The 15,846-nt window shown below is 40.3% G+C and overlaps 1 protein-coding gene across 7 annotated transcripts in view; it reads right to left on the bottom strand.

Moving 5' to 3' along the window:
• The window catches only part of Echdc1 (ethylmalonyl-CoA decarboxylase 1), a 30,185-nt gene extending 19,216 nt beyond the window's left edge, over positions 1 to 10,969 (bottom strand). The window contains exons 1-3 of one of the 7 annotated variants that reach the window (XM_050138182.1): positions 10,872 to 10,969; positions 7,664 to 7,879; positions 3,046 to 3,188 (exon numbers count right to left, since the gene is read on the bottom strand). In XM_050138182.1, coding sequence (XP_049994139.1) covers positions 3,046 to 3,188; positions 7,664 to 7,877 — 357 coding nt within the window. In that variant the 5' untranslated portion in view covers positions 7,878 to 7,879; positions 10,872 to 10,969. Of the gene's footprint in view, positions 1 to 3,045; positions 3,189 to 7,663; positions 7,880 to 9,688; positions 9,827 to 9,864; positions 10,040 to 10,419; positions 10,779 to 10,824; positions 10,846 to 10,871 lie in introns of those variants that run through there. The other 6 variants (XM_050138181.1, XM_050138176.1, XM_050138177.1 and 3 more) reach the window with 6 other exon arrangements.
• Between the last annotated feature and the right edge of the window lie 4,877 nt (positions 10,970 to 15,846).

The following is a 15,846-nucleotide window of genomic DNA, read 5'->3' on the forward strand; positions in this document are numbered from 1 at the left end:
GCTATAAGAACCAGCTTTAGGGATTAAGGAATTTCCTCCAAATACACTGAAAAATTATTGGGAAACAAGTCATTTGTCTATACATTATTATGATTAAAATAAAATTGCAGAAGAGTATCAACAAGCCTAAAGTAGTTAGACAGAAATTGGGGGTCGCTATAGACATTTAAGCAACAAAGACCCAAGCCATACACTGTCAGAAGAGTAACAAAGGAAGTCATCGTCTTTAAGCTAGGTTAAGATTGTGAAGGTTTCTAGGCCCCAAACCTTTCCTTGATGCATTACACCCACGTGCTATGAAGTAAGCAATGCTGTATTTCCCTATACAGTGAAGTTCACCACTATGGACTTGGATTCCTACTTACCTTTAAAAAGAGACTTCTTAGGGTCTCCACAACAACCATGGCATATAACCTCAATCTTATAATTGAATAATATTTACACATTTTTGTTATTTTTTGCTTTTCTCCTTTCAATAACTCTTCAGGGCTAATCCTTGTGTTTCATTAGTCCATCTCCTGGTTTCCACATTTTCTATTATGAACCAACTGTGTAATAGGGATAACTGTAGAATCTTCCTCAGCATGAAGAAAAAGACCCCAAAAGAAATCAGCTTCTGACAGGGTCAGTTATACATGAAAGGAAAAATCCAAAGAAATAGCTTAGGAATACAGTATTGCCAGTGCTTACACCATGATGGATATGTGAGGGTAACACTGGGCTTGTCTGTTTCTGTGGATGCTTGGAAATTTTCTTCAGAATTTTCAATTGAAAAATTACAGTGGCAAAAAAAAAACATAATTACCTTTTAAAGACAAGTATTTTAATAATCACACTAAAGCATTTTATTATATTTAGAGGACAATGTAATCCACTTCCTAAATTGGCATACATATATATCATCAAACATGCAGATGCTACTGACACATTTGTTACATAAAGAGTCAGTATGCTGGCCACAGAAATGCAGCGCTGAGAGAACAGATTCAGAATGTGCAGTCACAGGAGGTCTCATGGCCTCAGCTGCAAGGGTTAGATGCATTCAAACATCCAACTACAACTCACGTTAGGTGCCTGCAATTCCCAGACTTCAAGACTTTAAATTTCATATTTATATGAACATAATTACAGATTATTTGAAAAAATATTTCAGGAATTATATATATACTATTTCTACTTGTCAGTTCTAAAATAAGCATTAATAAATATACCCTATTCTTTAAAAATGTTACTGTAACCCTGAATATTACCCACAAAGATGTTGATGTGGTGGCTCATGACTATAAGCCTAGCTCTCAGGAGGCTGGGGTTGGAGGATTTCAGGGACTTTTTTTTTTTTTTTAAAGATTTATTTATTTATTATGTATACAACATTCTGCCTCCATGTATGCCTGCACGCCAGAAGAGGGCGCCAGATCTCATTACAAATGGCTGTGAGCCACCATGTGGTTGCTAGGAATTGAACTCAGGACCTCTAGAAGAGCAGCCAGTGCTCTTAACCACTGAGCCATCTCTCTAGCCCTGATTTCGGAGACTTTTAAGACAGTCAAGGATACAAAGTATACATAATGAGCAATAGGACAGCAGTAGCACAAAACAATTCTGAACTACAGAATAAGACCGTACACACACACACACACACACACACACACACACACACACACACATGCCCAGAGTATGAGGAACTTTCACAGATGAGAGTTCTAAGGAATCATGATGACTCCTAAATAGGATTCAAAGCAGAAAAAGGACAAAATAGTGATGTGGGATTTCTCTCTGTATGTTGTGATTACCATTAATGAATAAAGAAAACTGGCGTGGCCTGATAGGGTAGAACAGATCTAGGCGGAGGGGGGGGGGCACTAAACTGAATGCTGGGAGGAAGAAGCCATGGAGCCACCAGCAGAGATAGGCATGCTGAAGCTTTGCTGGTAGGCCACAACCTCATGGTGATGCACAGATAAATGGAGATGGGTTAAATTAAGATATAAAAGTTAGCAAATAAGAAGTTGGAGCTCATGGGCTAAGCAAGATTTAAATAATATAGTTTCTGTGTGATTATTTCGAGAGTCTGGGCAACCTGAAAATGAATAAGCAGCCTCTTACAATACAACAGAACGACCAATACCAATAATTTATGAAATTTCTTCTCCCTCCTCTTTTACACCACTCTGACATGTGGAAGAAGTACATATCTAATGTATGCAACTTGAGTTTACAGATAATCAGTAATTCAATTATCAGCACCTATTCAGACTGCAGATACACCCATCAATTATAGTATTTTTATCATTCCCTTTATCATCAATGTAGAATATGTGTAAAAACACTCAACGTAAGACCCACAATTTAATGGATATACTATAGCATTGCTCAATATAGGCACTATGCTAGAGAACTAATTTCTAGCACTAATTTACCTGTGTAACCAAAATCTGTTTCCCATATTCCCTCCTTAGTACCTGTCAAAAACCATTCTACTCTGTGTTCCAATAAGCTTCTCCATTTGAGATTCCACATATGAGATCAGCGTGGGATTTCACTAGCAGTAATCTTTATACCAAAGTAATATGCTAAAACAAAGGGCATAGGGTACACATATGGGGAACTCTAGACTATTTTTCCAACTGTTTCACAATCTTAACATTATGCTAAAATATCAATTTTTGTAAAAAATATTCAATCAAGTTAGAAAGGAAAAAAATGTGGGGGCACTGCTGGGAAGGAGAGTAGCAGGGGCAATTCTGAAAGCCTCCTCCAAAGCCACCAGCACAACCAAGAGCACTCTTCTTAGACCACAAAGATGAGTCCTTTCAGCATGTCAGCCCAACTGTCTTTCAGAGATCCTCTGTAGGTCAGACCTCAACATTTATTTGTTTTCCTATATTATTCACCTTATAAATGTTTACATTTTCTCACGAAGAATAAAATGGAAACAAACCAAACAAAACAGAAACTACAGTTAGAAAGCTAAGGAGTACAAGTTATGACAACAACCACATAGGATGGTCTGCTGGGAGCAGCCTCAGCACATAACATACTTGCCTCTGGAGTGGAGAGTGCTTTCACAGCATTCAGATCAGATCCTGAGCAGAAAGTATTTTTTGCCCCGTGGACAATGAGGCCTTTCCCTTCTGTCCAATTTTCCAGTTCAATTACCCTTTCCAAAAGTTGTAGCATCATGACACCTACCAGATGAGAGCAAAAACATGAACAGATGTAAGAGACTGCTGAAAACACAAATAGTAACATGTCGAGCAAGCCTACCAGGATGTATACTTTACTACTGTGTATCTACTGTGTATCTACCAAATGCCTATTTTGCTGACTGTAAGGCAAAGTTAGATGCTGTGGATCCGGGGGCAGTGGCAGCAGGCCACCGGCTGGTCCCAGCACTGGGCAAAACTGCCTTTTATCTAAACTGAAGATCTCCAGACATGGACAGACTCGCTGGAATCAACAGCCTAGCTGCTCAGGTCAAGGTAGGCTTGTCTTCCTACAGATTTCTTAGCCCCAAAATCTTCTAGAGCCTGGCAGGCTCTGCACTAAATAGCAAAGACAATTATGACCTTCAGTGACCATGGAGGACGCTGAGGAGTAGCTCTAGGTGACAACCAAGTAAGTTCTCTGTCATTTTTTAATCAGTAACTCAAGTAAAATTTTATCCTTCTCCAAGATCTCTGATGTAGTTGGACAACTGAGATGTTATATCATTTAAAAGGACAACCTCACCAAACAAACTGCAGTAAATTACAAATACAAGATATTAAGGTGTGTGCCTGCAAGTAATAAAGGTACGAGGACAAATACCAGTTAACAAAATTCTGTCTCACACTGCCTTCCATAGTCTTAAAAATACTTTTCATTATGCAAAAATATCTGTCACAGTTATTCTAACATAAGTATTCTACTGTTTATACAATGTATATATCTAAAACTTCTGTTTTCACAAGCCCAAAGAATTCTTGTGAGTTCCAGAGAGCCGAATTGAAGAATCCACCTTAAACAGGTCAGATACACCCGCCTCATTTCCCTAGTTTTTTTCCCCCTTAACTTAACTTTGTCCTCTGTTCTGTCAATACCTTAGACAGGTGTAAGAGACACCAGACATTTCCATACCACAAACACTGGACAGGAACAAACAGACCAGTTACACCAGGATGTTACCAGCACCCAGCATTCTCGGGTTCCCCCCTGCCCAAAGACGACACCCACAAATAAGCGGGAAGCAGTCTTGAAAATCTGTCGCCCCAATTCCTTTAACATGTGGTACCTAACCTCCTGCCTTTTTATCATAAAAAAGAGATGGGAATGTAATGATCTGTTCTATCCCTTTAAGAGACAAGCCCTGCCCATTCCCTCCTCCATCCACTGAGGCAGGCAGATCTTCCTTTCTGTTTGCAGCCTGATTCTCTTCCTTTTCCATCTCCCTCTCGAAGAGGCAGCTTCCGTCTCTCTTTTCTCTCTTCCCTCCTTCCCTCCCTCCCTCCCTCCCTCCCTCCCTCTCTCTCCACTCTCTCCTCTTCTCCCCCCCTTCCCTTCCATAATCCACTAAATAAATATCCAGTCTCACTCTGCATGGCATACCTATCCAAGTCTCTGTCTCTTGCCTGCCACGTGGCTCCCTGCCATGGACCAGCTGGTGGCCTGCTGGACCTACTCAGGGATCCACAGCATTTTACTTTTCCCATTACACTGATACAATGGAATATACAAACAAGGCATATAAAACAGCCCCACCTTAAAATATTGATTCATTAGTCTATGTATCTTAAGAAATCAGACAAATATATTTAGAAAGAAAAATAAAAATGATCATACATGTCCTAGACATAAAAAATGGAATATATAATATTGGCTACAGTGATAAGAAAAAATTACTTCTTATAGTAAAGATAGCAAATACACATTGTCTCAGTGAACAAGCTCAATAAGTTTTATGAGCATAAGATGACTGTGAGATTTTATGATATAAAGGCTATAAAAATATAGGACAAAGTTAGTCTAGCTCTCTTCTTAGCAGGACTGACAAGATCTTAGTTAAGTCCAATAAATACATAATAAATAAGACATGGTTGACAAACTAACATGCCTGACGAACACAGTGAAAGTGCTTTACAGGTCTACCAGCAGTCAAGGCAATGATTTACATCTTAGATCATTATGATGATATCTTTACAAAATTCTTTCACAATAAATTTAACGGCCTTCCTTTAACAATAAATTTAGCCGGCCTGCGGCACCGGGTACCAGCAGCTACAGAATGAAGAGGAGCCTGGGGAACCCGAGCAGACAATAAATTTAAAATTGGAATCCACAGAGAATGTTATCTGAAGAGCTAATGAATGAGCTGTATCTTTGCACATCTTTGGTTAACTTCCAGGGTCATAATGTCCTTACTACCCTAGATAAGGGAAAACACAATTAGAAGCCAAAGTACAAACCATAACTGCAGGTTATAACTTCCAGATTTCCAAGCCTTGCTACACAGATCTCACTAAAATATACAGACTTATTTTAAGAAAAAAATACACAAGGTCAATAATCACTATTCTGTCATTCTTTAAGTAACCAGTGGGATGGGATTCTACAGTAAATGTTAGATCAATGTCATGCACTCATAAATAACTAATAAAATAATCCTTTCTAAGTATTATCTACTTAAAATGGAAACTTCTGAAGAATGTCCTATGTGCTTGAAAAATATTATATCCAAATTACTTCTAGTTTGGGAGAAACCAAAGATGCACACATTTAGTGTAAGAATAAATAAATCTATACAAATATACATTTTCAATCATGTATGATATTTTAGTGCCTAAGCAATAATGGTGCCACGTCCACAGCAGTGACTGCCGTGTAATGACAAAATGCCTCTGCGCTGGCTTTCGCCTGCTGAAGGATTGGGGTTAGAGCTTCCTGGAGCAAAGCCCCAGGTGGTCCCCTGGCAATCAGTGGTCAAGATAGGACCTGATGCCTTAGGCAGATCTCGTATCTGGAAATGGCCTTGAGAGCGAGCCCTCCTGGCACCCTGCATGATCTTTCTCTGTATTTCTTATCTTTCCTGTTTTCAGCTGACAGCTCACCAAGAAATCAAAGTATGTCCTTGGCTCGGCCCCACCGTTCTTTAAGCAGTCCTTGAGGAACTGAAGCATGCCCCACGCCACATGAGCCTTGGAAACTTTATTAATAATAAAACAGAAGAATAAAAGACTATATAGACAAAAGCTAGACCCAGGACTCTGAGAACTAGTCCCCCACGGTAGAATATGGTTAGTGGTGTGAGACAGAATTCTAAGAGACAAAACTAAAAGTCCTTGCCAACACCTTGAGCACGTAGAAGGAATTCTATTTTGATTATGCTTAGCCTTGATTTATGTCTGGAACCCTGAATGGGGTGATGCAATGAGCCTGCCAAGTTCTTTGATCTGTTTTGTACATAAACTGAAGCTTTGCAGAAGTAAAATTGCAGCAGATTTTCACTACCAGTGTGTCTGTCTGTCATTCCCTTGCATCGTATCCTGGCTATCCTATCCTTCACCCTGTTCTCCCGTGGATAGCGGTCTCCAAGAGGGACGGTCCGTGGCATATTGGTGTCTATGGACATTAAAAAAAAAAAAAACTATACTACTAGTTAATTTTAAACTCACTCTTTTGACTTGTGCAGTAAGCCTAACGAGTTGAAGAAGACCTTACACACTAAAGGGCCTTAGTATGTCTGCTTTGATTATTTTTAAGCAAAGGCACTGAGGGTTCACTCATCTCCCCACCCAAGCTAACAAAACACCATACTTAAAGCAGCTGTGCTTTTATTTGTTTTGCACATCATGCATCAAACTAATACTCACCTATATAACTAAATATGAGCAACTACCACCATTAATTACATGCAAATTCTGCATACCTGAAATGCGGATGGTCAGTTGAGATATGAACTAAATGTAAAAACAGATTTCAAAGGCATAACTATGAAAATAAAAAAGGAAAGTATCTCACATGTAATTTCATGTATGTTATTTTTGTTGAAAATATTTTAAATCATTTATGTTTGATATACATAGAACCAAAATCTTAGACTGTCTTATCAAAACCTAGTTTCTTAAACTAGCTGAATAGTACAATAAAATAAAAAAAAATCCAACGCTACAAAAATTCCTTGTTAGGGACATTTTCATCTTCATTTAAACAATAAAAAAATGTTTACAGAACTCCACAGAGTTGCTGTGTGGAGTCTGTGATAGTTACTTTTCTCCCTGTGGTTGTCAAACTCCTGACAAGGAACAAATGAAGAAAGGAAGGCTTCATTTCAGCTCACAGCTCAGGAGGGCGCACGCCAGCCATCATGGCAAGGAAGGTATGGCCTCAGGGCTGGGAGGGCAGCTCTATTTAATTTTGCTTCCTAAATGATGGCTACTAGAATATTTACCTCTACACATGAATTTCATTTTTATTAATATTTGCACTCATAATTAAAAAAAATAACCATATGCATAATTACAAAATATTTCTGGTTTACATTACAGTCATTCATACACACACACACACACACACACACACACACACAAACTCCAAGACTTTCAAGGATTTTGTCAGCATGGCCAGGCCCTGCAATAGCAGGCTCTGACTCAGTGTCACTCTCTCTCGGGAGAGGGGACCCCCATACCTGAGAAGGCGTTCATTTTACTGGGGTTGTTCAGAGTGAGAATGCCAATGCCATTCTGCTTCTTCTGGAGGTCAACGGAGCCGCCAGGAAACTGCTCCAGTATCTTCCTCACTTCCTCCTCGTGGAAACCATGGGATGTGTTATAAAGCGACACCCCTGTTTGTAACAGTTTCATCCTTGTAGTCAGAGATGTAGTCAGAAGACTTTTTGCCATTTCTGGAAAAGAAAGAAGTATGAAATTGCTCCAATAAAAGACTCAATTTTATTTTTCTGCCATTATATCTGGATATAATGATAAACTTTTCTCTTGAATTGTGAAAACCTCTCCAGTGAAGGTAAGTTTCATTTTAAAAAAAAATTAAGACATGGCCTGGTTAAGTAGGCCAGGCTAGCCTACATATCTCATTTTCCTTCAAGGTTCCAGCTTTCCTAAGTGTTGGTCCATGCTGGCGCGGACTTTCAGGGATGCAGCTGCCTTTGAGTCATTCCTGTTCCTGTAAGTAAACCAATAAATGCGCTAGTTCACCGACGTGGTATTTAGAGGACGCGTTGTGTTGGCCTGTCATTGGTTCTCAGTTTGGACTTAACTCTCCCTCCCCGGGGAAGAGTGTCTTGCAACACTTTGTGTGTGTGCATTTTTTATCAACTGTTACAGGTCTTTGATTCTACGGCCTACAACTTTCCTAAAGGCTATAAGATAACAAATCTCACATTCCTAGCTCTGATTCAGGCCTCATTTATACCTGGATGTCCCTATAATTCAATTGGTATATTCTGAAATTAAGATTTTTTTATGCCTCTCTACTAACGAAAGAAGTATGTCCAAAGATTTCCTTGATTTGCCTTTACTTAAAACTTGCATCTCTTCTCTCATGATCACCCCTCACATATACATATACACATGCATATACATATACATATATACATACATGGACTCAAATCACCAGAGTCTCACAAATATGCTATTTATTCCCCCCCCCTTAAATTATTTTTCCTCCTTTTTTTCTGACCTGGTACTTTAAAACAGATTCCTAAGTTTTCCCTAATAGTCATTATTAATAATACCCCAAGTAAACATGTAAACATGTTACATATATCAGTAATTTTTGTTTCCTCTCACAAGGCAAATGGATGCTAAGGGTTAGGACTAATACACTCTTAGATTTAGAGATGATTTACCAGTAAAGAGCAAATAAAATAAAATAAAATGAAATAAAAGATTAGTACATTTGAGGGAACCCAGTCAAGATCTGTAGCACCCTAAACAGTAAAAAAAAAAAATCGGTTTTAAATGTACATAATGGCTAGTGGTGCTAAGATGTTTGACATTAGAGAATTAGTGCAACATCTGAAAATTCAAGTAAAGAGTTTAAGATTCAGGTGCTGCCACGGATTAGACACACATAAACAACCTACATTTGCTTTACTCTTGGCAACACAAGGCAATGAAAAGGGGGCAGTTACAATTTTATAAAACATTTTTCAGTGCAAAAATATAACCAAACCGTATCATGTGGGCTGTTCTGTCGTCCTAAACAGGGAACAGATTGCATCAGCTGAGAAAACTTTCTGCCAAACCACTGGCAGCTGAAAGGGATACCCCTCTGGCCATCCGGGACCAAAGGTTTTCCTCGTCAATTCTCCCACTAACAATCCTTTTCTATTTAACCCCACGCTGGAATCAGTAACTTGGGCTAGAACGTTTACATAATTCCATATTTAACTCAATCAGAGTAAGGAAAGAAACAAACAATAAAAAATCAGAAGGCACTTTAGATTGAAATATATAACCTGTTTCTCAGGTTTTCAATTTCACACACCTTAACTCTCAAATCCCGCTGCATGCCACCCACACCTCCCCCATGCCCACACACACCTAAGAAAGTAACTTTCATTTCCTCAAATCTAATTTTTTGTCATCCTAAACTTCAGCATACATGATATTACAATCTTTTGTATTTTGGACAGTAATGCCAAATCATCCCCTCCACTTCCCTAGTCTGCATAAAATCCCATCTCCATTACCAACATCTGTGATCGCATCAAACACGGTCCCGGCTATTTCTGACAAATTGTCCTGCAAAATTTTGTTGCCAAGAGAGCACCTGGACTGCTGGGAATACTTCCTGGCAAATAATTCCCTTAAAACAAATTCGTAGGCTTCAGGACTTGACCATAGCTGGTTCTTCAGTCTAACTCACCCCGCTGCAACTTTGTCTCTCCACACGCCGGTTTGCCTTTCAGGGATGACGATTACTGACTGCTCTGTGTGCCCCATCAGATCATCAGCTAATCGGCTGTCAAGTAATAGTCTAATGAGGTGTCCAAAAACAAACAGTTTCGTTGCCCTGCCCCTTCTTTCTTCAACCACCCCAGAGATTTCATAATTCTACCTGTCAATCCCCCCAAAGAGAATACTATTTCTTCACACTAAGTCTCCGATTAGGCTTGCTCTGATCGCTAATCAGACGTGGAAGTTAGGAAAATAAGTACTAACTTTTACGCCCTCCAGAAAGCCTTTCCTGGCAGTAACTCCTCAAGGATTTGGACAAAGTGGGGAAGGGGTAAAAAACTTTACTAACACCCGCTTAGTTCGGTTGCTCCTCCTTTGTTGTTTTAAAAGATTGGCTTCACGAAACAAGTATGAAGTTAATGCTTAAAAGAAGCAAGATAAAAATATAATATCTTAAAAAAAAAAAAGAAGCAAGATAATTTAGTTAACAAGTAGACATTAGAGAGATCCAACTGAACATCACCTAAGTTCTCAAGGGGATTCCAAGGTACTCAGAACTCCGCTTATTGGTTTGATTCAAATCTCCTCCGCCTCTGAAATTGCTGGCGTCGCAGTTTTCCCACGATCTCTGCAACATACCCCGGAATCCACCCGAGACCCTCCTTGAGCGGCGCCTGCACTGCCTTAAGGAGCCGGCAGAGGGCAGCGCACCTGCACGGCGACCCGGTGCGCACGCTCCTCCGCTCGAGATTCGCCGGGCACGGCGCTCCTCCCCCATCACGCCACACTGGGTTCCGGGGTTCCCCGGGGAGCCGCACTCCCACGCACGCCGACCGCCGCTGTCCAGGTTTACGGCCCCAGAGCCCCAGGGCTGACTTCCTTTTCCGCTTTCTCAAGCCCCCCCCCCCTTCCGCTCTCCGTAAGCCACCTTCAGTACGCTACCGTCCGCTGCGCGCGACCCTCTTCCGCTCTCACCCCGGCTTCCGGGACTCTGGCCCGCTGACCTGCTTCCGCTCCGGCCGCTCAGAGCCTGCTCACTCTCGGGCTCTTCGCTAGCCAGAGCCCCTGGGCCATCAGAAGGAACTCCCTGGCCCCGAAGACCCACCCGTTCCCTTCAGATCCCACCTCCTTTTCGGGAACTTTCTCCCCAGATGTCGCGAGCTGGAGGAGGGACTTGGGTTTTTCTGTGGTTCTTTGCTGTAGGGTTCAGGCTAGGGAAAGGAGAGACCCTAGATGCTTCCCATCCTGTTGGATTGCTAACCTAGAAAGAAGAGAAAGGGAGAGAATGGCAAAGGATATCGAGCCTTTTTAGATTTAAGAGTTATTGTGGTCAGTATTATGTCATCAAAAATTAAATATTCAGTGAATACTTGTGACATGACATGCACTATGGCATGTGCTCTTTAAGGACACCAAGCTAGAAATCTGTATTGACCTCTATTTTTATGACACAGGCTGTAAAGAAGTACGTTGGAAGCCAACCGAAAGGAGAGGTGCTTTTACTCCACATTGTATCATTTTATCCCAGAGAAAGGATTCAGATAGGTAGATGGTATCAAAGGTAGATTAAAGCGGCTGAAACATTTTAATCGATAACTTGGAACAGTGGGGGGGGGGATGTCTGTTCCTAATTGAGCAGATGCAATTTGGATGTTTTAAGAGGACAGTCTGAGCTAAGTAGAGAAATGGAAAGTACAGCTTGCTTGTCAGTGTAGAGAAAGTCCAGCAGCATTTTTTTTGTTTGTGTTTACGACAAGATCTAACCTACAGACACTGAGGAGACAAAAGGCTTTACCTTTCTTATAAGGTGTGCTTCTTGGGTCCTCGCAAATGTCGAGTGTGTGTGTGTGTGTGTAAGAGAAAAAGAGGAAGGTTGATTTATATACAACTGTAAAGGTTTTTTTTTTTTTTCAGGTACTTTGTTAAGAAAAGGAAGTGTAAACCAAGCTTGATGTTGCATACCTGTAATCCCATTATTTTGTAAAGTGGATGCAGGAGGGTCAAGAGTTTAAGGGCACCTTTAGTTATATAGAGTCGAGGGCCAGCCTGAGCTACTGAAACTCTGGGTTTTGTTTGTTTGTTTGTTTGTTTTTGCTTTTAAAAAGGGAAGAAAAGGGTAGAAATTAAAGATGGGTCATCTAGAGACCATCAGTTTTACACTGACTAAAACAAATAAATGAGCTTTTGGGAGCATTTTAAGAGTAATTGGAAACCAGTTTGGCCAGCTTTGTGCCTTTGTTTGGAAGATACTCTCATGTTCCTAGAATTCTTGAATTATCATAAATAAGGATCAAAGGAATAGGACCATTTGGTGGGATGGATATAACCCTGCAAAGCACTGGAGAAAAATGATGATCGGTTTAGAGTACAATGGTGTGAATAATAAGAGCAGAAGCCTAGGTTAGCAGAACCAGCAGGAAGAAGGCCAATATTTTTTCAAAAGGGAATAAGAGCTAGTTTATTATAAAGGCAAATATGGATGAGGTTTCGGATACCCCACTTTTTTGTTCCAAAATGGTTACAGCTTTATGACAGTGTTATAGTAATAGAACAGCAACAACAAAAGTATTAAATCAAGATATTTTTCAAATACATTGGTGGGAACTTGAGGTAAGCAGGTTGAAACAAGGCAGGGAAATCTTAGCTGTGGATCTCAGATGCTATCTGACAGATTTCTTAGCATTTCAGTTGGTGGAAGCTACCAGTTTGTCTATTCCAAAGGATTTACCTAATCACAGAAATCGTTAGGTCTTGCAAACTGGGCTAAAGATGGCACAAGATGAATTGACATTAGACTCGACCTGTAACATTCCAGTCTTTCCACAAGCGTTGAAGGCTTTAGTCAGATAATTAGCCTTGCAGAAGGTTCAGTGTTCCCTGTAGTTCTTGCCAGGAAATTTTTTTTTTTTCATAGTTCTCCCCTTGACTTTTTCCAATGAGAAGGCCACATGCTAATTTTCCTTTGTGGCTCGGAGTCTCATTTCTAGAATCTGATGTAAACAAGGCTGAGTGGTAGGCAAGAAATCAGTCTGGAGGAGAAATGAGTAGCTAGTAAAGCCACTAAGAAGAAACTACTGAAGCACCTCATCTGAATCTACTGGCCATTAGATTGATTTATGTCTGATTTATCTTTTCATCTCTATTTGTATAATGTGACATATAATATGACTAACACACCCAAAATCAATCATGCACTGGCCTAACAAAGTGAAGATAGCAGATGAGGAAAACTGTAATCAATAAAAATGATTCTTGTAAAACTAGATTGGCTATATGTTTTCTCCTCTACATAGTTACTTGTGTTCCATCAATAATTTTATAGTTGTTGTATTTAAACACACTTCATATCCTTTAGTTCGAATTTTTCTTTTTGTCAGTTCTCCAATTTCTTATTTCTTAATTTATTTTTAAAAACGATTGTTTCTCATTTTACATACCTATCCCAGACCCACTTCCTGCCCCCTTCCAGCTTTCCCCACCTTTCCCCCACCACCATCCACTCCTCAGAGAGCATGAGGCTTTCCATGGAGAGTCAGCAAAGTCTGACATCTCACTTTGATGCAGAACAAAGGCCCTCCACTATATATTTAGTATTACGGGACAATGGTCCTGTACCCTATAAAAATTTGCCACTTGTATAAGTTTAATAAAATACTGATTAGTCATTTTATTGATAGGTGGGGTGACCGGAACAGGACAGTTCTGGGAAGAGGAAAGGCTTCAGTCTGTAGTCACCCAGACACAGAGAAAGCAAGATGAGAATGCCTTGCTGATAGGTACCAAGCCACAAGGCTAACACAGACGAGAATTATGGGTTAATGTAAAATGTAAGAGTTAGTGTTGAAATAGGAACGGCGGGGCTGTGTCCCCAACACCCCGGCCGCTTGGCTAGCTCATGCCCGAAATAACAACACACAAACTGTATTCATTTAAGAACTGCTTGGCCCATGAACTCTAGCCCTTACAGGCTAATTCTCACACCTGGACTAGCCCATTTCTAATGATGTGTGTAAGCACCCCAAGGTGCGCTTACCAGGAAGATTCTAGCCTATGTCCATCCTGGGTTGGAGTTGCCTGGGAGAGCTGAGCATGGCGTCTTGGCTCCAGAGAGCAGAGCTGTCAGCTCTGTCCGGGAGCAGAGCAGAGTCTGACCTCACTTCCTCTTCCGCCCAGCATCCTATTCTGTTTATTCCACCCACCTATGTTCTAAGCTATGAGGCCAAGCAGTTGGTTTATTATAATTAACCAATTACCTTCCTCCACCAAGTTAGTTAATAAGAAAGCCTGAGCTAATAGGCCAACTAGTTTATAATTAATGTAGGCCTCTGTGTGTTTCTTTGGTACTGGACAGCTGCAGCTGCGGGATCAGGCAGGACAGAAACCTCTGGCAACAATTTAGGCTGAGCAAGGTATTCCTCCAAAAAGAATGGGATCCAAAACTCCAGTTCATGCAGTAGGGATAAATCTTGGTCCCATGGTCAGTGGCTGCAAAGATAGTCACAATCACACATCTGCCACCCACATTCAGAGAGTCTAGTTTGGTCCTATGCAGGTTCCCCTTCTGTCAGTCCAGAGTCAGTAAACTCCCACTAGATCAGGTCAGCTGTTTCTGTGAGTATCCCTATCACAGTCTTGACCCCTTTGCTCATAATATTGCTCATCACTCTTGTACTGGTCTCCAGAAGCTCGGTCCATTGTTAGCTGTGGATCTGTGCATCTACTTCCATCAGTTTCTGGACAAAATATCTATAATGACAATTAAGGTAGTCATCAGTCTGATTTTAGGGGGAAGGTGGGTTCAAGTACCCTCTCCACTATAGCTTAGGGTTTTAGCTGGGGTCATCCTTGTGGATTCCTAGGAATTTCCCTGGTGCCAGGTTTCACACTAACCCCATAATGGCTCCCACAATCAAGATATCTCTTTCCTTGTTCTCTCTGTTCTTCCCCGATATCAACCATCCTGTTCCCTTATATTCTCCTCCTCCCTCCCCTTATCCCCTCCCCTTCCACCCAAAATCTCCAATTTCTCATGTAGTAGTCAGTTTAAGTTGTTATGCTGTTGAACAGAAAATCCTCTTAACAATAGGGACTAGACAGTGCTCATTAGTCATTTTGCACCTTGACTGGTTGTGTTCATTGTACTCTAGCAGACTTGCAAGATGGATAGCCTTTGTTCTTTTTTTTGTGTGACTCTATAATACTATCTTTATTAAGTAAGGAGAAACCTGTGTAAGTTGGATATGATACTACCTTAACCTTTGTCAATTTTTCAAGTCTTTCATAAGCTGCCAGTTTTCAACATTTGCTATCAAGTTGAGATGGAATTGGGTAAAAGGGAGGGAAAAAGGTTAAAAGAGAGTTTAAAAGTATCTAAGGAATTTGGAGAAGGAAAAAAAAATACTGAACTCTTGTAGTTAGTGAACTAAAGTAACCAAATCCTTGTTTATATTTCATGTACAGTCTCCTCTGTATCCATATGTATCATTTAATCATCATCTTGAACAAACTGTGACGAGAAGACGCTAAAAAGAAATCCTACACTAACTCACAATTGAGTATAGTAAAGGGTTATTTGTTTAGATGGAAAGAATAGAAAGCACACTTTCTTCTTAGTGGGCTAATTTATTATCAAGTCTATAGCTGTTCACATGTTAACTCTTGGCTCAATTGGCAAATAATATGTTTTAGTTTTCATAAAAACAGATCTAATTAAAACTGTTTTCTCTATCTCTTGGAAATTTAAACTTGTTTTCTCCCCCTCTCACCTACACATGTTTTTGTTATCAGAATTTAATTTCTTCAGAACTGGGATTTCATGCTGGACAAGTACTCTATCATTGAGCTACAATCCCAACCATATATTCAGAGTTTTTCAACATTTACTCTTCCTTTTTTTTAATTTTTTTATTAAAAATTTCTGCCTCCTCCCCTCCTCCCATTTCCCTCCCCC

This window comes from Alexandromys fortis, unplaced genomic scaffold (genome assembly GCF_014885135.2).
Source record: "Alexandromys fortis isolate MF-2015 unplaced genomic scaffold, M_Fortis_MF-2015_v1.1 scaffold_14, whole genome shotgun sequence".
In the NCBI taxonomy this organism is placed as follows: Eukaryota; Metazoa; Chordata; class Mammalia; order Rodentia; family Cricetidae; genus Alexandromys; species Alexandromys fortis.